Genomic DNA, 25068 nt, shown 5'->3' with positions numbered 1-25068 from the left:
TCACTTCTAAGTTGTGATCCTTCTTCCTTCCACTTCTCCCTCTATATTTGTTTCCTCATCCTCCTCATCATTAGTCCGGCTATAAGCACTTTTATCAGAACCTTCATTGGTCCCATATTCTTTCTCACCTACCCCCTCGGTCACAGACTGCTCTACAACTACTTTGACAGTCTCAAGTTGTGCTACGGTCCCTTTTTCTACCACTAATGTTTCTACATGTGTTGTGTCTTTCAAGGGTTCAACTATATCTAGAGGGGACACATCTATGGCAGATATCAACACATCAAGTTTTGACGGAGAGGATATTACCTGAGCATCCTTATCAATTACAGGTTCCCATTGATTAATGGGATCCCTAATTGCTTGTTCCCCCTTAGCAATAACATTGTCAGCTGATTTTCCACTTTTTAGTGATTTCCTGAAAGTAGCCTTGACTTTTGTGGGTTTGGAGGTGATATGTGGTATAGTCATAGTGGATTGGGTGGTTGTTTTTAGAGATGGCGGTGCAGAGGTATAAGAGTGATAATGGGTGATGGTGTAGTGATATCAGAGGATGGGGTTGAGAAGCAACGACTAATGGTGTAAATTTAACTGTCGATTTCACACTCTTATTTGGCTTAGCCTTCTCAACTTTGGATTTAGAGCAACGTTTTGAGAATGATTTAGTTTTGAGGGAGTCTGGCTGGGCTATGTCATGATGAAGAAGAGATGAGAGAATTTTCTTTGTTTCTTGCTTAGGGGAGTAGTCCTGATTTGACTAGAAGCGAGAGGGTATTGATTTGTGTTCTAACAGAACTCTAACAACGGATATATTTGACAAACAGACTTTTAGAATTAATAGGAATCTTAACTAATCCTCCTTGACCTTTGACTTTGATAACGGATAGAACTGATGCCTACTTGATTTAGGAAGTCTGATTACATCAGTAATTCTAGATATTAAATTTTAAGAACTTTTAACAAGATGGCTCGTACCTGAGTTGAAGAAGAAACTCCTTTGAAATTCCTTTGTCCTTTCCACAATAAAGTTTTAGACATAATAGGTTAATATCATAATACACCAGCATCAGTAAGATTTTCAAGTCAAGTGTGTATATTTAAAACAATTATGAGAGTCAATCAAGTATTTTTTACTTAGACATCTACGGCTCTTACCATTTTTGCTAGCCAATCATTGGGATTCAACTTAGTGAGAGGACTTAATTAATCCTAGTACCAGCTTGTTTCTTTCAAAATAAACTCTACTTAGTGCCTTAGTGAAAATGTCAACAATTTGATATTCATTTTTACAGAAATTTATTGAGATATTTCCTTTTTCCGCATTATCTCTGAGAAAGTGGTGTCTGATGTCTATGTGTCAAGTTATCTTATGTTAAAATAGATTTTTAGCAATGTTTATAGCACTAGTGTTGTCACAAAAAATAGGAACACAATCAACAAAAATACCATAGCCCCTTAGCTGCTGCCTTATCAATAACAATTGTGCATAACATGATGTTGTTGCCATATATTGTGCTTCAGCTGTAGATAGGGCCGCTGAGTTCTGCTTCTTTGCTCCCCTATGACACAAGGCAAGAATGTAGAAAGTGAGCTGTTCCAGAAGTGCTTTTCCTGTCAACATGAAAACCTACATAGTCAGTATCAACATAACCAACTAAGTCAAAATTTTATCCTCTTGGATACCATAGGCATAAATCAAGAGTTCCTTTAAAGTATATGAGTGTTGTTTTGACTTCCTTCAAGTGCGACTCCTTGGATTTGCCTGAAATCTTGCACATAGACCCACACTGAACATAATGCCAGGCATGCTTGCAGTAAGATACAGAGGTGAGCCAATCATTCCTCTGTATAGGTTTTGTTCCACATTTTTCCCTTCTTCATTCAGATCAAGCTTTGTTACAATGTCAATAGGAGTATCAACTGACTTTGAGGAATCCATGTTGAATTTCTTCAAGAGCTCTTTGATGTACTTTTGTTGATGAATCATGGTTCTAGTAGGTGTATGCTTGATTTGTAGCCGAAGGAAAAAGTTCAAATCACCCATCATGCTCATTTTAAATTCATTCCCCCGATATTTCAGCAAATTCTTTACACGGCATTTATTAGTGGCCCCAAAAATGATATTATCCATATACACCTATACATCAAAAGGTTCTTTCCTTTGTATTTTAGAAACAGTGTATTATCTACCTTTCCCCTTAGAAAGTCATTGGTTAAGAGGAATTTTGAGAGCCTCCCATACCAAGCTCTTGGGTCTGTTTTAGTCCATATAAGGACTTGTTCAATTTGAAGACATGATAAGGAAATTATACACTTTCAAAGTGAGGATGCAATTTGAAAAACACTTCGTCTTTCAAATAGCCATCCAAAAATGCACTCTTTACATCCATCTGATATAGTGTATACTCCATATATATAGCAAACGTTGTCAACATTCCGATAGCTTCAATTCTGGCTAATGGAGCAAATATTTCGTCATAGTTAATTCCTTCTTCTTGATTGTATCCCTGAACTACCAGTTTGGCCTTGTTCCTGGTGATATTTCCTTCTTATCCAGCTTGTTCCTGAACACTCATCTGCTTCCTATAACAATTCTGTTTTTTTATCTTTGTACCAGATTCCAAAACTTGCCCCTCTCAAATTGGTTTATCTCCTCCTGCATGGCAATTATTCATTTCGCATCCTTTAGGGCCTCCTTTATGTTCATTAGCTCTATCTGAGACAGAAAGGCAATGAGTGCGCATATATTTCTGAAGGATGATCTTGTTTGTACTCCTGCATTTAGATCAGTAATGATATTTTCAAGGGGATGAGAGCTTTGTTGTTCCGTGACCTAACTTATAGACCTTGAGATGGTTCAGTAGAGAAGTCGCCTAAAAGTCCAGTGACAGTGGGTACAACTTCTCCTATCTGAGTATCTATCAGAATTGTTCCCCCTTCCACTTGTACTACCTGATCACTTCCATCACCTTCTTGATTGCATGATGCTCTTTTAGATTTTTTTCTCAAATTCTCCTTCAGTTTCAGAGATCCTTTCCTCTATGAGCCCTATATCATAGTCTTCATCTTGAAAACCTTTCTCAGCCATATTGTTAGATTTATCAAAGATTACATGAATATTTGTTCAACACACATAGTTCTTTTACTAAACACTTTATATGCTTTATTATATGGCTAATATCCCAAGAATACTCCCTCATCACTTTTATCATCAAATTTACCTAGAGCTTCTTTATCATTGTTGTACACACAACATTTACAACTAAAAGCTCTCAGGTAGGTGATGTTGGGCTTTCTTCCTCAAAGTAACTCATAGGGAGTTTTTCCCAAGAATGGGTCTAACCATGCACCTATTTAACAGGTAACATGCAGTGTTAACTACCTCAACCCAGAAGCTTTTAGGTAGTCCACTAGCAATCAACATAGTCCTACCCATATCTTAAAAAGATCTATTTTTTTTCCACAAAAATATTTTGTTGCGGAGTTATAGGTGCAGAGAAGTTATGTTCAATGCCATGAGTGTTGCAGAATTCAAGGAATTTAGAGTTTTCAAACTCAGTTCCATGATATGTTCTAATGCTTGACACAATACTTCCTAGTTTCTGTTGAATCATTCTAACAAACACACAAAATACATCAAAGGTTTCATCCTTAGATTCCAGAAACAAGGTCCATGTGTACCTAGAGAAGTCATCAACAATTACTAACACATATTTCTTCCCTCCTCCGCTCTTTACCCTCCTGGGTCCACATAGGTCCATGTGAAGAATTTCAAGGGGTCTAGAGGTGATGGTAACATTCTTACATTTAAAAGATGACCTTACATGCTTGCCTCTAACACATGCATCACAAAACCTTATCAGATGTAAACTCAACCTTTGCTAACCTAAGGACCAGGTCCTTTGCTACCAACTTATTGAGTTGGGACACACTGGCATAACTCATTCTTCTATGCCACAGTAGTGGATTATCTTCCACTACACTTAAACATGTATGCTCACTCTAAGTGAGAGACATAATAGATATTTTGTAGACGTTTTTATGTCTCTTACTTTTCAAAACAATTTCTATTTGTATCTAGTTTTGTGACAGTATAAATTGTTGAATTGAACTTTACTTCATTACTTTTATCACATATTTGGGATATACTAAGGAGATTATGCTTGAGTCCAACCCTGTAGTATACATATTCTATAGAATGGATTAGGTACCTTCACGACTAGTTGGATTTTGGGTTGTGATAGACATATTCCCTCCTCGAGAGGCTGTTAGTGAGAAGAAATTCTTCTTTTCACCAGTCATATGTCTTGAGCAACCATTGTCCAGATACCAATCTGATTGCTTAAATAATGAACCTGCAATAAAAATCACAAATTGGCTCTGGGAAACCAGACAAGCTTGAGTCCATTTTTATTAGAAAGGGATGAACCAAGTCTGTTTTGCCAAGAAAGGCAGGACATTGAATATCTCTTTCTCATTGCCTTAATCCATTTAGTTTGAACAGAGGAAGTGACTCTTGTTTTTTCTTTTACTGCCACATGCTTAGGTAGGGCAAAAATATTTTTGAACTGAGCATGAATTAAAGTAGGACAACTATTTCTGAAATGTCCCATCTTTTTACAATGAGTGTATATCTTATTATTAGAAATTTCTACATACTTAGGATCAAATCTAGTTATAGGTTTCTTGTAGCCAATTATTGATTTGTTTGTACTGCAATTCTCATTCAGCCAGTTCAAAGCATCGGAAGATCTATGCCACTTGCTTAATCTAGGTAGTTCATACTTTGCCTTTTCAAGCTTCTCTTGTTGTGTGTCATTCATCCTATCAGCATCGCACAAACTATCCTTAAGCTCTTTTAGTTCTTCTTCACGGTTGTTTTGCAAATCACTTATTATTCCCTTTCCATTCGCAGAAACTTGTTTCTTATTAAGTGCAGTGAGCTCAAGGACTTGGTCCTTAAGTTCCTTAATCTGTATTTCAAGATCAGTTTTGTTTGATTCAAGATTTTTGAAATCATGTTTGACACATGAAAGATTGTTTACTAACTAATAATTTCCAGCACTTAGTCTATCCATTTCACTCATCATAGTTACTATTATAACCATTAGTTATTCTTTAGACTTAGCATGAATATTTTCTTTCACATTAGAGATATTTACCTTATTTGGTTTGTCTTCAGGCTCTGAATTACTCATGTTCATCATCCCTATCACTTACATAGCATGAAAGTTTTCTTTTAGATTAGAAATACTTACCTTATTTGGTTTGTCTTCGGGCTCTGAATCGCTCATAGTCATCATCCCTATCACTTCCTCTTCTGACTTGCTTTTTTTAATTGTCGTCAATGCTAACTCATTATTTTCATTTTCATAGTCAGCTTCCAGGATCATCCATATGTCATTCGCATAGATGTAGAAGGACACCTTGTAGATAGCATTCCTTGGCAGACTCCTATAAAAGGGGTCCTTTGCTTAAGCATTTTTCTGGATGATCTAGCGAGCCTCAGCATTTTATTCTTCTTCTCTTTTGATGCTCTTATTTCCATTGCTATCAACTTTTGTAAGTATGATTGGCCCGCGATTGACAATTACCCACGTGTCATAATCAGTTGCCTAAAGGAACACCTCCATACGCATCTTCCAGTTCATCAAAGGGAGAGGGTCTTCCAATGTGCATCCCTAGTTGTAGGAGGTTCAGACTCATTTGACTCGTTTGAGTCAATTAAAGCATATAGACTGATAGTCTCATCCTTTTCTTTGTCACTTCCACTATCTTCATATGCTACCAGAAAAGCTTGTTTCATGGCCTTAGTGAATCCCTCACCTAGGATTTTGCTTTTGTTTAGGCCTTAATCCTTCAACTTATCCCTTTTTTTCTTTCTCGACTCTTTATTTCGTCCAATTAATTTCCCATATTGGACCATCTTTGACCATGTGATCCATCTTGTTACACTTGTAGCATCTATCATATGAAGACTTGTCAGCCTGATTACGTTTGCTATTGCTTTCTATCTTTTGTGCGTTTCTGGAGTTCTTCATGAAATTTTTTTGAACTTAGCAAACATTGCAATGTCTAGATCATCATTGTTAGACTCATATTCATCAGTAACTTTAAGAACATGTGCATTATTCTTCTTTGGTTCTTCCTTGCGTAGTTCCAGTTCCCTCATCTCATGAGTTTTTAAATTTCCAATCAACTCATCTAGTGATATTTTGTCCACCTCTTTTGCTTCCTGAATGGCTGTAGCTTTTGGTTCCCCTGAGGCAGGAAGAATCCTCAGAACTTTGCTAACCAGTTCTTTAGAGGTAAACACCTTCCCCAGCGACTTTAGTTCATTTGTTATGATAGTGAACCTGGTTATCATCTCCTAAATAGGCTCAAACTCCTTCATAGAGAAGAACTCATAGTTTCTCATGAGCAACTCAATTCTTGATCTATTTACCTGATTTGTCAATTCTTGAGCAATTTGAAGTGTGTCCCAGATTTTTTTTGTGTTGGAGCAGGCAGATATATCCTACTGTACTCATCAGGACCAAGTCCATAAATGAGAATCTTCTTGGCCTTCCTTTCCATCATTTTGAAGTCAACTGCCACAAACTCTGAATGTCCTTGGGAACCGTTTTGTTTTTCCCATTTTGCTTGGTGGGAGTCAATGGTCCTCGATTTACTATAATCCATAGTTCATAATCCTCAGCCGTTAGGAAATCTTCAATTCCTGCCTTCTACCAAATGTAGTAATTTCCATTAAACAGGGGTGTGGTCTAGTAGTTGATTGTCCTTCGCTGATTCCAGATGGAGCATCATTTCTTCCAAGATCTCTCTAGGTGTTAACCACGTTTAAGAGAACCCGCTCTGATACCAATTGTTACTTTGAGTGTCTTCCTAAATTAGTAAAGAACTTAGTTCTTTATGTTACTCCTTACGCGTAAATAAAATAAACAGGAAAGTAAAAGACATCATTTTAACATAGAAAATCACCCAGCTCAAAGGTACAAAAACTACGACCTACCACGTAGGATTTGAACTTCAACTTCACTAGAAAAACTGAGCCAAATGTACCAATTATAACTCTTGTAACCTAATACACCTTCCACACTTTACCTATTTATACTTATTGTATGAAGAATACAAGTTACTCTAACTTGCAAACTTAGACAATACTCCAACTAATATTGTTTGAATGAAATCATGATTACAACTCAATATCCTAATACACATGAACTAAACTAACTCAAGTAGAAGAAAAAAATTAACTTTTAAAACAAACTTGATCAGGAACTTCACGTGTGTTTGAACTGGAAAATGCTTATGCTCTTTTCTTCTGACAAGGCGTGAAAATGTGAGTCTTCAGCAGTCCATAGGCAAGGTATTTAACTCCTCACAACTCTGCGATCTTTGGGAGTCCTAAGCACAATCAAACTCCCGCTTACTTGCAAACCCTAAGATCATTAGGACTCCTCAAGCTTTGTGACTCGTATATGCAAGTATCCTTAGGCAACAACCTTTATCGCATCAAGAATCCTTTCCACTAATATCGGATTGCAGTAACTTTCATGTAAAAAGTTATTGCACTATAAGGATCTTTAGCAGCTACTGTGAGAACTTGGTACTTATCACATGTTCATTGCACACGCTTGTTGATCATCAAAACTCATAGCTCAACAAGGTCAATTAATCGAACCATGTTTAATGTATATGTCTCTTTTGGTATACTTCTCTTTTGATATATGATTTATTCTTGTTGAAATTATGCATTGTTAGCTTTCACATGATACATAATTATGTCGATCCTAACATACCTCTTCTTACACTTAGATTGAATCACGAGAAACTCATAAAATACTAATCATATCTCGGTAATCATTGTCAAGATTAGGATCACTGCCAATACGGCTTCATTCAATGTGCAATTTGCAATTTAATGTGCCAACACTATTTTTTCCTACATCTCTCAGGACAGGTAGAGGAGAATACACACCTTAGAGGGTAGGTGAGTACTCAAAGCAGAGGAGAATACGATTGTCGGCCAAAGGATGACAAGAATCCCATTTCGCAGTCTGGCCGTTTAAAGAAACATATAACAAACATGAAGCAAGAGGCCTCCATCAAACTTGACACAAAGGACAGGAAACTAATCATGGAAAAAAATAAACAAGATGAATGGCATTCAGATGCTTGATTTTTTAAAAGATAGTATCAACAGGACACACCGAAACAATGATATTCCTTTTCAAAGGTTGCCGAAAGCTAAATAATGCATTGACTATTGAGGTACCAGACGAAGAGCTGCAGATGTAAGCACTTGATGTGCACTGCATCTAATGGGCTATTGAAGCAAATAGGATCATGAATACTATGGATTCTACATTGCTATACTTCAAAGCATAGAATTCTTTGTGCCTCAAACTAGCTCAAAGTCCAAAGGCGTTAGGGCATCAGTACCAATATAGGTTTCGAAGACCTAACCCAAATCGGATAACAATAGGATCAAACACGAAAACGACCGACGAAAGAAGATCAAGCATAAGCTCAAGCAGTAATTCTCACCTGCCTATTTTAAGAAATTCATCGCAGGAAACTTATCAGACCACCATCCCAAACTCCATTGCACTGCGCAAGTACAAGACATATCTCCTTGCCACAACAAGTCTCATCAACATCAACTATCAACTCAAAACGAAGTTGAGCACCACAGTTCTATCACCTCCGGTAAAAGGTAAGCACCACAGCTCTCAATTGAACAAGTGTTTTTGTATGATTTAAGTATCAATCTGCATAGTTAAGGAATATACTATACCTAGCAACTTCAATAACATTACAATCGGAAATACACAATAGTATGATCTTACTGCCGTACGTATCAACACCACAAACATTACAGTAGAAAATTGATGATAGCATAATAGAGAACTTGGAAGAGGAAATACAACCTAATACTCCAGTAATAACTATTATGCAGCAACCCCCAGATTATTTCTTAAGTTGGAGATACATGAAAAAAGGGGAATCTCACAAAAATCTAGATACATAAAAGAATGGAGAATAGGTACCAAACCAACAAGGGAAAGGAGAAATTCACACCAAACGATCCTTTAAACTAGCACAAACACTTTTGGCTACAACTTACTCAAAGCAAATCCCAACTGAGTCGCGGTTGGACAGCTGCAGCATGGGTGCTTGGTGTGGTTGTAGGTGATGAGAAATGGTCCAGCAATGGCGCTGGCATGGAATCAAACGTTTCCCATTGCGTCGTTATAACTACAGACCCTGAGGTTGAGTTCTTTGATGGCTGCTGTTGTTTGGTTTTTACCGATTTTTCGTGTTGAACTGGTGATGTGGCTTGCTTATTGGAATGCCTTTGATGCTGGTGAGCTGGGGAAGATTGGTCTTTTTCAATGTGATCGACGTTGCTGGTTGTAACTGAATTTTTTATCTTCAACACATCTAATGTTTCAACACACTTCTGCACTCTTCTCACCTACAACACATATCACATTTTTTTAAAGTTTTTTTCTTTATGAATTAAAAGCTAAGTTCATTAGCTATGCGGGATTTAACTTAATACCTGATTTTTTCTCTGCAATTTCACATCACCTTCAGCAATAATGCCATCTAATTGAACCAGCTGATTCATCAATAACTCTGTCAGATTTATCAAATCCTTTTCTACAACTCTCCCACCTTTGGAAATTATAGATTCCAGTGCAGAAACCTAGACAATCAAAATGCACGTAACAGTTATCCACAGTACCTACATTTTCATCGAAAATCGAGTTTATATTTGTTCCAATTTATATGCGCTTATTTAATCCGTTCAAAAACGAATGATTTCTTTCTAAATTTGGAAATAATTTAATTTAACTTTTTATTTTACCTTTAATGAAATATTATAGCTATACCAATATTTACGATTTATTTTACACTATAAGTTTTAAAAGTCTTTTTTTTCACTCTTAATATTACCTGTTTAGCCAGCCTATCGACTTCCAAAGTGATCTCTGATATTGTTTTAGCAGCCTTCTCCACTTTAGCATTCTTTCTCATCTCGAGGTACCGTTTTTCTTGGCTAATTGGGTCTTCCATTAGAACAATTTTAGACTTATCCTTCACTCCAGCAATATCAAGAAACAATTTATTGTCTCTCTCTTTATCTTTATACAGTAATTTCTGATCTTGGTGGTGCAACCCCGTTGGCCCCGTCAGCATCTTCTTCAGTTCCCCTGCAATTTGACAACATAAATTCACAAACAAAATAGAAACACAATTGGAAATACAGAAATGCTATACAAATGTATTACTCCCTTTGTCCCAATTTGTTTGGCATAATTTGAGTAAACTTTAAAATTTAGAGAGAAAAGAAAGTTTTTAATACATAGCATAATTGTTGGGTAGCAATAATAAAACTTGTGTTTTTAAACATGTCATTATAGTTTATTATTAAGATTAAAATGAGAAGTATAAAGTTGATTATTTTTTATTATATAAATATATTTTTTCCGTAAACGAATTAACAATAAATAATGTTAAACAAATGGTAAAGAGAGAGTACTACTTAAGTTACAACATACCAAAGGTTGCTTGAGAACTGATATTGATCTCGTGGTAAATAGAGTGATACTTGACCCGGACCCGAATAGTAGGTGGAGGAGGACGGTTTTCAGAATCCGGGTTGCGTTTCTGGACCAGCATTCCACTGGGCCTCAGCTCCCACTCCTTCTCGCCCGCATCAGAGCTACCGTTCATCATCGGCGGCATTCCGGTGGTTTTCGTCTTCATTTGCATCATTTTTTGAGTTTGTAGGCTAAAGAATGTATGTAGAAATGATTTGAATTGCTAACGTTGAATTTTGAGGAAGCAGATCAAAACACTGACTTTTGACCCTGAAAGATCTACAGTTGCGTCAGTGTCTAAGCTTCTAATTTCCAGTGACACGTGTGTACTGAGAAAATGCCGAGAGAAAGAGAGAGGTGTGTTTACCAAGTTGAAAGAGAGCTGAATTTGAGAAGGAATAGCAGATCTTATTTGAATAGCTGAAAATGTAAAGAATCAAAAGGTAAGCGACAAATTTGCCAAAAATGTCTAGACACTCGGCCAATCTGAAAATCCACAGATTTGTCCGATTATTCAGCTTAGGATTTCAATGTTAAAAATAAATCAAAATCTTGGCTTCACCACCAGAAACTGAAGAAAAAGAAAGTGGAGTAATTAATTTGCCATCTGTTAGGTTTGTTCAGCCTGTGGAGAAGGCTGGAAGAAGTAGGAGGAGAGATGGAAATAAGATACTTCAAAAATATGTATAAATAAATGAGTGGACAGCGAAACACAAGAAAGAAGCAGAGAACTCTGCTACAGAATTACTTATTTTTTAATAGGTATAATGTCCATTTAATTATTGGTAGTATATCATTATTATTAAAGTTGCTGTTAGATAATAATTGGAGAAATGAGGCCAAGGGAAGTAGCCAGAGGCTTGTGCATAAAGCTTATGAGTAACATGAAAAAGGTAGAAATGAAAACTAAAACCGCTTAAAGAAAAGGTGAATGACGAAGGCTGAAAAGTGTAAAGAAATCCTTAGACTTTTTCACCAAGCTTCTACAGGTGTACAATGCAATTATGCAGGTAAGTACATACACTCATCATTTTATTTGCACTAATGATTTCTATGTTGATTATGGATACCAATCTAGAACACTCGAAACAATGATTATTACATAGACCCAATAAAATTTCCAAGGAATATTTAATATTATTGAAGAGTTAAATATAGGGCTAACGCAAGTGAACTCTGTATTGGAAATTCATCCAATGTCTTTTCCGAACTAAGTTGAAACATCTTTCGAGTTAGCTTCTTTTTAAATAGTTGCAGTGGTATACGTTCTTTAAACTTAAAATTTCTATTCGTCCCGGTGTAGTTTACCTAAATATCTATTAAAATCTAATTGATAGTTGCCTTCAAGGACAAAGTTTAAGAATTTTAACAAGGATATTGAAAAATTTGAACATGTGACTTTAAGCAATTTTGGAACTATCTTTGCCATAACAATAAAAATTCCACTTATATCAAGGGAATTAAAAGTTTATATACATAGAGAAAAAAATATTTTTATACTATTTAGGCAATATAAGTTTCCGGTGAAGGGATTCATTGATTTTGTGGTTATTTACAAAGTTGTTTCTGGTTTTAGGCAAAATACATAATTTACCCATCAACCTGGTAACTAAATCGTTGTTACACACCTCTCTTTCACGGGAAACCTTTTATATACTTAACCTTTTCAAAGTGTCTAAGACACACCACTTTTGTGCTTGACCAATTTTTCAGATAACGTGAAAGTCACGCCCTAATAGGGTCGTGACACGTGTCATTGACTTTAAAAACAAAAAAAAATATATTAGAAATTAAAATTAAAACTCATCTTCTTCATCTTTCCATTTTCTATATTAAGCACCATTGTTGCTACCACCATGGTTGTTTGTGAGAAAGTTTCCAACAACACCAAAATTCAACCACATTATCTAATCAACTAGCCGAAAATAATCGAGTAACAAATTAAGTTTGTATACGGTCGAAATCAGGTATGCCCGATTTCCCTGGCTCGAGGGGTCGCCTTAAACCCGAGTTCAGGCAAGTTCGAGTTCGAGCTCGATGGACAAGACTCGAAGCTCGAAGTGCAATGTCCGAGGATCGAAGTATGATGAGTATCGAAGCCGAGTAGGACTGACTCCGAGACAGTGCTGTTATGAGTTTGTTACAAAAGGACAAGATTCTCGCCACGTCCCAAGATCATGGCACAAATTCTGGAATAGATTTGTATGAATTAGTACAAATCCGTACTAGGCGATTATACAGCTGTCCCGGTAAGATTCCTTACTGTAAATAGAAATGTATCTTATTTAGGGTTCCCCTATTATATAAAGGGAACCCCAATCATTCGTAAGGATCATCTAATCATTGGAAAAGAATATACTCTTGTTGGCCCAAGTACAGGTGAAGTTTTGAAAACTGGCAAAAGAACTCAGACATGGACCAGGTCCATCTTGTGAAGCACAGTCATGATCAACACAAACATGTGAGATGCACGTGAAGGAGATAAATCTAACTTATCAGAAGTCATATCTCCTTATCTGATCGAAAATGTTGTATATTGGATAAGGAGAGAAAGACTCCGTACACGAAGAGAATACAGTTTAGGAAGAAGATAATGTTAGAGTATGAGATCAACTAGAACTCTTCTACGATAGAAACGTAGCATCTGAATCCCAGTCAATCTCTAATTACTAACCCATTAAATATCAATGTTGTTCTCTTTTATAGGTAATGCACATAAGCAAAAGTTAAATTTAAATTGAGAGCAAAAGAGCAAGGCGATTTTGCAAGTAATTTATGTGTGATTCAAGCGTGCAATCCTGAAGCTACTTGAACAAGATAGAAGAACCAGTTCCAAGTGTCTATCTTTTATTCTAGTTCAATTATAGTAGGTGATTTTACATTGTACCTTTCAGCTTTTATAGAGGCAATTGTATTAGGTACCTAGAGTGTTCAAGTTAGAGTTAACTTGAAGTTGTTGCAATAGTTGAGGTTGTGTGTCACAACGGGATTAGAGTTAATCCTAGGTTTACAAAAGAGTTTTTGTAAATGCAGTTTTTGGCTCAGTGATTTTAGTGGAAGTTTGGAAAATTCCTACTGAGTAGTAGGTCGTGGTTTTTTCACCTTTTGAGTCAGGTGTATTCCACATAAAAATCTCTATATTCTTTATTTTCTTTACTTATTATTCCACCAATAGTAGTAGTTGAAACACATAGAAGAACCAGGTCCTTTTATAATCAAGTTAAGCGAAAATTGGGTACCACACAAGTCACCCCCCCTCTCTTGTGTGGTATTGACATATAAAACATCAATTGGTATCATAGCGGGTTATCCTTGAAGAGGTTAATACCTTAGGAAAAGATCAAGATGAGTGCACCACCTGAAAACTGGGAAGGACAATCCACTACTAGGCCCCCACTCTTTAATGGTCAGTACTATTCTTGGTGGAAGAACAGGATGAGAGATCACATCATATGAGAAGCCTATGAACTTTGGGACAAAGTCACTGATGGTCCCCTGGCTACTACAAAGAAGAATGTTGAAGAAGTGGACGTACCAAAGACAAGAGTTGACTGCACTGCTGAAGACTTGAAGAAATGGGAAAAGAATGTCAAAGCCAAGAAATGGCTGGTATGTGGACTGGGTCCAGACGAGTACATCAGGATTTAAAGTTGTACCACTGCTAAGGAGATATGGGACACTTTACAAGTGGCTCATGAAGGAACTCCTCAAGTAAAGAGATCAAGAGGAACACTTCTATATTCTCAATATGAGAATTTCACTATGAAGGAAGGAGAAACTATCTAGGAGATGTATACAAGGTTCACAACACTAACAAATGAACTTAAATCTCTTGGGAGAATTATTCTTGAAGAAGACAAGGTTGAGAAAATCTTGACAAGGGTCTTACCAGTAACTTGGGAAAGCAAAATCACTACTATTCAGGAATCAAAGAATATTGCTACTCTCAAGTTGGATGAACTGATTGGAAATCTCACTGCCTATGAACTGAGAAGGAAAACCGTGAAAATGGATGCACCCAAGAAGGAAAGGAGTCTGGCTCTCAGAATAGCTTAAGGTGAAGATCTGGAGGATGATGAAATGGCCATAATCACAAGCGATTTCAAAAAATACCTAATAAGAGGAAAGGGTTCTTCAAGAGGTACAACCTTCAACAAACCAAGGGCTCCTGAGAAATAGACCAACGAGGGTTGCTACAAATGTGGCAAGACTGATCACATGATCAAGAACTGTCCTCAGTGGGAAATTGAATGGAAGAAGGAAAGGGATGAACGAAGGAACAGGAAGAAGGAACAGGTTCAACCCAAAAGGAACAAAGGATCAACAAAGGCTATGGTTGCTGCTTGGGGAGAAACATCAGATGAGGATTCAGAAGATGAAGCTAGAGATGAACAAGCATTTATGGCCATCGGAGAATCAGATGATGAACAAGAGGTAAGTGTGATTCATCTCAAAGACAAGATTAAATTTCTGTCTAAAGAAAAGTTATCTGAACTATTGCTAGACTTCATCGATGAGTCTGAGGTAATTAACAATGAGAAGGAACAACTGTCTAGGGAGTGTGTGATCTTAAAAGCCAAGTGCAAAAATCTAGAATCTAGGGCTAATGAGAGTGACAGTAAAAATGCTGAGTTGAAGAACTAGGTTCTTGAACTTGACACTAGTGTCTTAGAACTTAGGTCTGAAAATTTAAAACTGAAATTAGGAATAGGTAAGAAGAAAGATGATCATACACATCTCACCTTAGAATAAAATCTAGGAAAAATGAAGGATGAGTTGTATAAGAAAGATGAGTAGATAAGAGTCATAAAAGAAGACCTAGGGAAGGTAAAGCATGAACTAGATAGGACTTGTAAATGGAATAAGGCTTCTGATGCACTATCCTGGCTACAAGAACACCACGGTAGCAACAAGAGAGGACTTGGCTATGGGACTCAAGCACCTAAGTGGGACCCCAAAAGCAAGTACATCACTCTTTGTGGAAACAAAATTTGTACATATTGTGGCAAGACTTATCATTACAAAAATGAATGTAATGCAAAAGAAAAGACCAGTCAAAAGAACAAAACCTTTGTTCAAAAGAAAAATAGGCTGCCTGGGTGGTCCAAAAGGAATTTAATTTACCCCTTTGCCTATAGAAAGGGACCCAAACTAGTTTGGGTTCCTAAGACTAACCCTTGATTTCTTTTGCAGGTCCAAGTGAAGGGAAGTAGCCAAATATGGTACATGGATAATGGCTGCTCAATGTCACGACCCGAACCGATGGGCCACGGCGGGCACCCAGTACCTTCCTCAACCAAGTACCAACGTAACATATTTTTCTTATTACATCATCATATACACATGACATACGGGCCTAATAGGCCAAGATGATCCTTTATATACTAAAAACATAGGCCGACAAGGCCGTACAATCTTTTATGTACACGACATATGTTTACAAGCCTCTAAGAATACATAAAAGTCATAAAGGTCGGGACAGAGTCCCGCCATACCAAACAATACACATCTAAATCATACTAACCAAATGAGCAACTCCGAAGCAAATGGAGCGCACCAACATCTTTCGCTGAGCTGATAGCCTACTTAGAGGGCTCTCGACCTGTCTATCGGGACCTGTGGGCATGAAACGCAGCGTCCCTAGGCAAAAGGGACGTCAGTACGAATAATGTACCAAATATGTAAGGCACATAATTAAATACATAAGAGACTTGGAAGACATATAGAGTAAATGACTCAACTTGTAAGTCTAAATAACTTTGTAAATCATAAATTAATTTTAGCATCATGCATATGCGTATGAATGTAATGTCGTGCATAGGTACATGTTTCATAACATCATCAGCCTATGAGGGCATCCCATCATATCATATCAGCCACTGTAGGCAAAATCATCATCGTATACCAGCTGATCAGGTGGTGGTGCGTATATAACGCCATAACCATTCCCATATCCCATTTACACACACACACATATATATACATACATATATACGCATATATACACACACACACACACACACACACACACACACACACACACACACATATATATATATATATATATATATATATATATATATATATATATATATATATATATATATATACATACATATATACGCGTATATAACACCGTCTGAGTCATATTTCAGCCACTATGGGCAACATCATCATCATATACCAGCTGATCAGGTGGTGGTGCATATATAACGCCATAACCATTCCCATATCCCATTTACATATTATACATACATATATACGCGTATATAACGTCGTCTGGTCATGGGTCAATGCACATGAATGCAATGCATGAAAAGTATGTTAATAAAATCTTTCGGAGCTTCGTAAGACCATTTTGCCTTTGAGTAATATCATAAAGTAAACTCTTTTCAACTTTCATATTTTTTTAAGACCCATGAACAGATGATAAAATATTATGACACACAGAAATTCAAGAACATAGATATCTCTAATACTTCTATGAATATTATGACTCAGTCATTCATGGAATTTGTGCATTTGCACGTTTCGTTAGTATCATATGGATGATACCAAAATAAAGAAGGGATAGCCTTAATATACAACCGATTTTCTTGACAATTCCTCTAACACATGTCTTGTGTGATGAACACGTAACGATGAATTGAAGTAGGAAAAAATCCGTATGATATTCTTGAGAAACATTATACCGTGCTCTCTTAGACAACGAGGCCATAACGCTTATCGTCTTTCATTGCAAACTAGCAAAGCAGAGCTTCTCGGAACAAGGATATTATCACAAATTTGGAAATTTCTTATCAACGTGATCCTACTCTTCAAGAATCAATAATCATATCATAAACCTTAATTATCCATTCTCTAACATGAAAGTCATTGAAAGGAAGATCTCTAGTAACGTCTGAAATCCTTCCAACTTTGTAGTCATTCCCAAAAGCTACACCTTTATTATCATGATGGTAAGGGTTCATATGTAGGTCTTGTTAAGACTTCCATTTTTAATCTTACCATCTTACCTTAATTTTTTTATTAAAGTGGGTGTAGGCCCTATTTCGGTGACTACTTGGCCACAAAATTCCCCCAAATATGCCACCTAATTACTTAAAATCAAGAGTCATCATATGTATCTGCATGTGGCTGCCATCTTTTAGACCATTAATCTTATCCAAAAATTTTAATTAATCAATCACTAATTATTAATTAACTAGTTGATTCCCCCATTATCCAATAACTCCCATAATTAAGGATTATGTCAAATTACTTAAAATACTACTCACTTTTAATACACCTTACTATCATGGTCATGTGGTACCTTGTATGGTACTAGTCCATAAATAACGTGTATTAACGCTTGTCACACCTCCTTTTTGCGCACCCGCCCCGAAGGGTTAAATGCGCGAGGGGAGTTTTTCCAATTTAAGTGACAATATTCGAAATGGAATTATTTATTTAATTCAGAGTCGCCACTTGGGAAAGGTTTGGCTTTTGGTGTCCCAAGTCACCAGTTTATCTTGAATCCCAAATCGAGGAAATTTTCGACTTTTCCAAATGAAGTCTGCGAACCAGAAATTCTAAGTAAGGAATTCTGTTGACCCGAGGGAAGGTGTTAGGCACCCTCGAATCCCGTGGTTCTAGCACGGTCACTTAAATTGTTATAATGGCTAAATATCTTATTTAAATACATGTTGTGACTTATGTGCTTTTATTAAATTTAAAACCGCTTTTATTCTTATCATTTATTCTTATAGAATTGCAACGTCATGAAAATGCATCTCGAACCACGTCACAATCAATGCACCCGTAGTTGTTAACACATTTCGACTCCGTTGAGATTTGGATTTGGGTCACATCAATGTGCACCCGAATTTAAGAATGTAATTTAATTAAGCTGCGTCTGAAGAGTCTAACGCGTTATTATCTTTGGGGAAGACAGTGAAATTCACTAAACAGTCCATCCCAAATTCTAAGTATTTATTATGATCAATTGTTGGGGGCCCCGCGATTTGCATTTTTTTATTTGGCGAGGCTCGCCTCATTGTTTTTAAAAGGGATATCCTAAAGCGACTACATTTCTATTATATTTGTCTCTAAAAAAGAAGAAAGAAAATACGTGCTTAATTAAATTGCATGCTTAGCTAATCCCGGCCTCTTATTAGTTATCTGATTGATTATTGCGAGGAGGAAAAATTTTGTGCTTTATTGGACATGCTTTCAGTTTGATAAAAGAAATTGCATACAAGACAAATATCATGCTAAACTCACCCAAGGCGTCTGTCTCATTTTAATTCAAACCGATCTTTTGAACAGATTAACAGCGTTGACTACTATAAGCTACTACCAATGGGATTCAGACGTGATCCTATAAACTGCCTAACGCGACCCAATTTGATAGAGTTAGTTTAAACGATTCAGAATTATGATGAGTCTTTTGTCGAATTAAAAGCATCCTGCCTTACATGTTAGGGAACAACAATAGAAGCTGAGATTTAACTGCCAATATACTAAACACACACGCACTCCTCGTCATACAGACAACTTAACAACTATAACCACATAGTGTTAAATAGACTAAACTTCTATTAAGTACATATTACACAAATGTATATTTAATGAGCTATAAACTGATCTAACAAGTACATCATCTCCCGATACATCTGGCCTAACAATAATACTATCTAGTAGTTCACCTCGGTTAGGATGTGTGTTAATTCATACATAGCAATTGTAGATGGAATGAACTTAAACAAATACAAGCTAACTACCATTCAACCTATTGCTATGTTTTGAGTACAAGTATTGTAAAGTAAACAACATTCATTTCTTTATTTCTACTTCAAACTTCAAGCTTTCAACAACACATGGTTTCAGAAGTGTGTACCTGGAAATACTTACAATTGAAGAAGAAGAGAAGTCAGTAGGGTAGCAATGGCAACAGAAACAGCAGCAGTAACAGTAGATAACAACAGGACAAATCCCAGTGCAAGATGCAACTATAGCCGATGGAACAAGCAGTAACAAAATAACAGCAGCAAACAGTGCAGTAGAAACAAAGCTTCAAGACATACCAAGTCCAGGAGAACAACCAATGCAAACCAACCAATAAACTTAGTTGAGACTTGGAAGAAATCAGAATTGATTGAACAGGTTGAACAAATGAAACCCAAACAACAGTAGGAAGAAACAGTTCCTGATCGTTGTCTGTATGTTTTCTATCTCTTAACCCCTCTATCTATCTGTATATGTGCTCTCTCAAAATCAGTCTGAATCCCCCTCTGTCTATATGCCTTTTTCTCTCTTTTCTCAATCTATCTCTCTCTGTATCTATGTTTTTTATAAAATCCAGTCCCCCCAATAATGGAAGTTCTGCCTCTTTTTATAGCCTAATATCAGGCTATTCACAGCCTGTTAAAACACATCAGACCCCCCCCCCATGTGGTCTCTTTTCTTTCCACTCAACTATTTAAAATAAAACCCTTCCCATGACATTCCCTGACAGTCCCTTTTATCATTTTATTAAACTAAAAGCAAACATGGGCAGCAAGAATATAATCTGACAGCATATGCTGTCAAACTATTTAATCTTAAGAAAAGGGCCTTTATGCACATGTTGTGCACAAGTGCACATGCCACCAATTCAAACTGCAGTTACAGACCAAATCCTTAAATTTCTGATTCAAATCAACAACTATAAGTAGCTATACTCGATTCTCAATTTGATTCAAACAATGTTTAACAGAAACAGATCAAATTGTTATCGTTCAAACAGCTGAAACCAATCGATGACACGTATCGAATCGACTATACTAATTATAACATATACAAACAATAGCCAATAATCAGAAATCGAACAATATCAACACGCGATTCAAATTGCACTAACTAAGCAAAAGTTGTACTGGAGAATTAATTAATCAATCGAATTTAAATTCAATTGATTGTAAAGCTTACACACATACACATGATCAGTAAATGGAAAGAACTTGGCCAAATACAGAGGTCCGGGTAAGGTGGATAACAACAGTCGAAAAAAATCAATAACATAAATTAAACAAAACATACGAACAGACAGTCAATTGTAGCAGACAAAATAAACTGATAAAGAAAACAAAAATTACCTTAAGCCTTAAAAATCAGAAGAACTTAGCTCGGATTTGAATAGACCCTTCTTGGGGTTGAACGGACTTTAATCGAAGTGTTCTCAACTGAGAACACTTCGATTAAGGTCTATTAGACCCTAATCACTTGGCTCAAACGAACAACAGACCAGGCCCCGGGGTTTCTAGGGTTCCTAGATGACAGATTTGGGATTTGGGTCTCCACGGTAAGATTCGGACCAAACCAAGCATGGTTTGGTCACGACGGAGGTCTGGGGACTGTCTGGTGTGAAGTTGGGGTAGATCGGTGTAAGTCGAGGTCCGACTCGAATCTTCAAATGAAGATTCGAGAAGGTGGGAGGGGATTCGAGCTAAGCGGTTGGTGGATTTGAGTTCAGGGTGGTGAGGTGTATCTATGGTGTTAAGGTGGGGGTCACCGGCGTCCATGCCGCCGGGATTAATGGTGAGAGGAAAGGGGGAGGCTAGGGTTCTGAAGGGTTTAGGTCTGTGGAGGGGATGACCTAAAGGCAGGGGTGTTTGGATAGGGGGTGGGGTATGAGAGGGAAGCTTATATATGGGGTGGATGGCTCGATCTCGGCCGTTAGATCAAACGAGATCAACGGCCTGGATCCGAAGGTTTAAATGAAACGATGCCGTTTAGCTTAGTAAGGGTCACGGTTGGTTAGGGTAGAACGGGTCGGATCTGTATGTGGGTACGGGGTATGTGATCTCGGCCGTTGATCATTCTGAGATCAACGGCTCAGATCAAACATGATCGAAACTACGTCGTTTGGACGCCCCTGGGGTCGGCTGGTTTGGACCGGGCAAAACACAGGTTTTGGGCTTGATCGGTTCAGTTTTGGGCCTATTTTGTTTTAACTTGGACTGGCCCGATCCGAAAATCCTTTTTTTTTTAATTTCTTAAATTAATTTTCCAAATAATACTATATAAAACATTAAACAACAATTATCACACAATTAACATTTAATTACACTAACATCACTTAATGACAAAATAGAATGAAAGATGCATTATTTTATTTTTCTTTTAATAAACGGATTACGGTTCACACGACATATTTTTTATATATTTTGTTTGAATAAAATAAACACGGACAAGATCACATATAACTAACAAAATGCCACGTAAAATCCAAAAATTGTAAGGCGAAACCAATTGCTATTATTTTTATTTCTTTTGGAGTGATTGTCGCGTAAAACAAAAATCACGTGCTCACAGGTGCCCCTCTTTTTTCGGAAACACGAAGAGTTTTCGTGCAAAGATAAAGTGAGCGGATATGAGCGACTTTTGCCTATTGGACTACTCCGTGTGAAGCATGTTTTGAAAGATTTGACCGAATCTTTGCTTCAAAGATTTCCTACATATCCTGGGCTAAACAGGAATCAGGTCAATGTAGTTCGGGAAATTTTGGCAGCTGGGACTACCATGGGATTGCACTGCTTGCTGTTACTGCTGTTGCTGTTGTCACTGTTGCTTTACTGACCACCTTATTACAACCAAAGAAAAAATTGAAACTGAACTAAATACTTATGCTTGTCACTTGCTAGTTACAAGATTCCTATTTATGATTCTTTTGCAACTTGATCTCGGGTTTTAGCTGATTTTGCTTGTAGACTTCGATCCGAATCTTGATGCTTGCAAGTTGTAGGTGCCTGTTTATTTCTGCGACACTGAGTGAGACGGGAGTGGTAGAGCTCGGGGCCTTGATCGAAACTTGGAGCGATCCGCCCTTCGTTTTTCAAGCATCTCGGAACATCTTTTTTTTTTTTTTATTCTGGGTTGAGGCTCATCTCGTGGGTCTTATCGATCCATGCGCCTCGAGGTCAAACCTGCGGGGAAAAACAAACGAAAGAAATTTTCTGCCCCAGTTTCACTAGGAAAATTTCGTGAGTTATTTGCCAGGAAGTTCATAGAATTGATGAAGGAATTGGAAAATTTCAGTTTCCGAAATGCCAACTCCGGGATTGGATCAACGATATTGCCATAAGGTAAAAATGCTCAGTTCAGGGTTGGAGCCCTAATGCTGGCTGACAGACAAATGCTCAATTAAGGGTTGGAGCCCTAATGCTGGCGGAATGGAAATAGTTCAGTTCAGGGTTGGAGACCTAATGCTAACTAGCTGGGGAGAAGTTCAGTTTAGAGTTGAAACCCTAATGCTGACTAACTGGGGAAAAGTTCAGTTTAGGGTTGGGGCCCTGATGCTGACTGAATGGACAAAATTCAGTTTTAGGGTTGAAGCCCTAATGCTGACTAAGGAAAAGTTCAGTTTAGGGTTTTAAAACCCTAATGCTGACTGAATGGAAAGAGTTCAGTTTAAGGTTTAAAACCCTAATGTTGACTGAAGGAAAAGAGTTCAGTTTAGGGTTTAAAACCCTAATGCTGACTACAGGGAAAAAATTTAAGTTTAGGGTTTAAAACCCTAATGCTGACTAAAGGGAAAAGTTCAGTTTAGGGTTTAAAACCCTAATGCTGACTAAAGGAAAAAGTTCAGTTAGGGTTTAAAACCCTAATGCTGACTAAAGGAAAAGAGTTCAGTTTAGGGTTTAAAACCCTAATACTGACTGAAGGAAAAGAGTTCAGTTTAGGGTTTAAAACCCTAATGCTGACTGAAGGAAAAGAGTTCAGTTTAGGGTTTAAAACCCTAATGCTGACTGAAGGAAAAGAGTTCAGTTTAGGGTTTAAAACCCTAATGCTGACTGAAGGAAAAGAGTTCAGTTTAGGGTTTAAAACCCTAATGCTGACTGAAGGAAAAGAGTTCAGTTTAGGGTTTAAAACCCTAATGCTGACTGAAGGAAAAGAGTTCAGTTTAGGGTTTAAAACCCTAATGCTGACTGAAGGAAAAAAGTTCAGTTTAGGACTTAAAACCCTAATGCTGACTACAGGGAAAAAAGTTCAGTTTAGGGTTTAAAACCCTAATGCTGACTGAAGGAAAAGAGTTCAGTTTAGGGTTTAAAACCCTAATGCTGACTGAAGGAAAAGAGTTCAGTTTAGGGTTTAAAACCCTAATGCTGACTACAGGGAAAAAAGTTCAGTTTAGGGTTTAAAACCCTAATGCTGACTAAAGGGAAAAGTTCAGTTTAGGGTTTAAAACCCTAATGCTGACTAAAGGAAAAAGTTCAGTTAGGGTTTAAAACCCTAATGCTGACTAAAGGAAAAGAGTTCAGTTTAGGGTTTAAAACCCTAATGCTGACTAATGCTGACAAGAGTTAAGTTTAGGGTTTAAAACCCTAATGCTGACTAAAGGAAAAAAGTTCAGTTTAGGGTTTAAAACCCTAATGCTGACTAAAGGGAAAAGTTCAGTTTAGGGTTTAAAACCCTAATGCTGATTGAATGGAAAAAGTTCAGCTTAGGGTTTAAAACCCTAATGCTGACTAAAGGAAAGAGTTCAGTTTAGGGTTTAAAACCCTAATGCTGACTGAATGGAAAAAAGTTCAGTTTAGGACTTAAAACCCTAATGCTGACTACAGGGAAAAAAGTTCAGTTTAGGGTTTAAAACCCTAATGCTGACTGAAGGAAAAGAGTTCAGTTTAGGGTTTAAAACCCTAATGCTGACTGAAGGAAAAGAGTTCAGTTTAGGGTTTAAAACCCTAATGCTGACTACAGGGAAAAAAGTTCAGTTTAGGGTTTAAAACCCTAATGCTGACTAAAGGGAAAAGTTCAGTTTAGGGTTTAAAACCCTAATGCTGACTAAAGGAAAAAGTTCAGTTAGGGTTTAAAACCCTAATGCTGACTAAAGGAAAAGAGTTCAGTTTAGGGTTTAAAACCCTAATGCTGACTAAAGGGAAAAGTTCAGTTTAGGGTTTAAAACCCTAATGCTGACTAAAGGAAAAAGTTCAGTTTAGGGTTTAAAACCCTAATGCTGACTAAAGGGAAAAGTTCAGTTTAGGGTTTAAAACCCTAATGCTGACTAAAGGAAAAAGTTCAGTTAGGGTTTAAAACCCTAATGCTGACTAAAGGAAAAGAGTTCAGTTTAGGGTTTAAAACCCTAATGCTGACTGAAGGAAAAGAGTCAATTTAGGGTTTAAAACCCTAATGCTGACTGAAGGAAAGAGTTCAGTTTAGGGTTTAAAACCCTAATGCTGACTGAAGGAAAAGAGTTCAGTTTAGGGTTTAAAACCCTAATGCTGACTGAAGGTAAAAGTTCAGTTTAGGGTTTAAAACCCTAATGCTGACTGAAGGAAAAGAGTTTAGTTTAGGGTTTAAAACCCTAATGCTGACTGAAGGAAAAAGTTCAGTTTAGGGTTTAAAACCCTAATGCTGACTTAAGGAAAAAGTTCAGTTTAGGGTTTAAAACCCTAATGCTGACTAAAGGGAAAAGTTCAGTTTAGGGTTTAAAACC

The 25068-nt window shown here is 37.0% G+C and overlaps 2 protein-coding genes across 4 annotated transcripts; both read right to left on the bottom strand.

Moving 5' to 3' along the window:
- Window positions 1-850: 850 nt before the first annotated feature.
- LOC142165926 (uncharacterized) lies at window positions 851-1987 on the bottom strand. Its single transcript, XM_075224316.1, has 3 exons — window positions 1763-1987; window positions 1479-1627; window positions 851-914 (listed from the first exon to the last, which is right to left on the bottom strand). Exons 1-3 carry the CDS (start codon window positions 1985-1987, stop codon window positions 851-853), a joined length of 438 nt encoding a protein of 145 aa, XP_075080417.1.
- A 6779-nt stretch (window positions 1988-8766) lies between these two features.
- Window positions 8767-11632, bottom strand: LOC107784284 (BAG family molecular chaperone regulator 1). Of its 3 annotated transcripts, none has more exons than XM_016605392.2 (5): window positions 10981-11379; window positions 10572-10883; window positions 9967-10223; window positions 9569-9715; window positions 8767-9481 (listed from the first exon to the last, which is right to left on the bottom strand). In XM_016605392.2, exons 2-5 carry the CDS (start codon window positions 10786-10788, stop codon window positions 9131-9133), a joined length of 972 nt encoding a protein of 323 aa, XP_016460878.1. In that variant the 5' UTR covers window positions 10789-10883; window positions 10981-11379; the 3' UTR covers window positions 8767-9130. The 3 variants fall into 3 exon arrangements, with proteins under 3 accessions (XP_016460878.1, XP_016460877.1, XP_016460876.1); XM_016605391.2 differs by having other exon boundaries at window positions 10572-10892; window positions 10981-11273; XM_016605390.2 differs by having other exon boundaries at window positions 10572-11632.
- Between the last annotated feature and the right edge of the window lie 13436 nt (window positions 11633-25068).

Source organism: Nicotiana tabacum, chromosome 11, assembly GCF_000715075.1.
Source record: "Nicotiana tabacum cultivar K326 chromosome 11, ASM71507v2, whole genome shotgun sequence".
NCBI lineage: Eukaryota > Viridiplantae > Streptophyta > Magnoliopsida > Solanales > Solanaceae > Nicotiana > Nicotiana tabacum.
This window is presented reverse-complemented; position numbering and strand designations above follow the sequence as displayed.

Bases quoted from the DNA above. Each gene is read 5' to 3' on its own strand.
- LOC107784284 (XM_016605390.2), bottom strand. From the start codon at position 10,788: ATGATGCAAATGAAGACGAAAACCACCGGAATGCCGCCGATGATGAAC. The intron at 10,224-10,571 runs GTATGTTGTAAC...GTCAAATTGCAG, and splicing joins CAGTTCTCAAGCAACCTTTG to GGGAACTGAAGAAGATGCTG. The intron at 9,482-9,568 runs GTATTAAGTTAA...TATGTGTTGTAG, and splicing joins AATTGCAGAGAAAAAATCAG to GTGAGAAGAGTGCAGAAGTG.
- LOC142165926 (XM_075224316.1), bottom strand. From the start codon at position 1,987: ATGATTCATCAACAAAAGTACATCAAAGAGCTCTTGAAGAAATTCAAC. The intron at 1,628-1,762 runs GCAAATCCAAGG...CTGACTATGTAG, and splicing joins GTCTATGTGCAAGATTTCAG to GTTTTCATGTTGACAGGAAA. The intron at 915-1,478 runs GTTATTGATAAG...TGATGTAATCAG, and splicing joins ACATCATGTTATGCACAATT to ACTTCCTAAATCAAGTAGGC.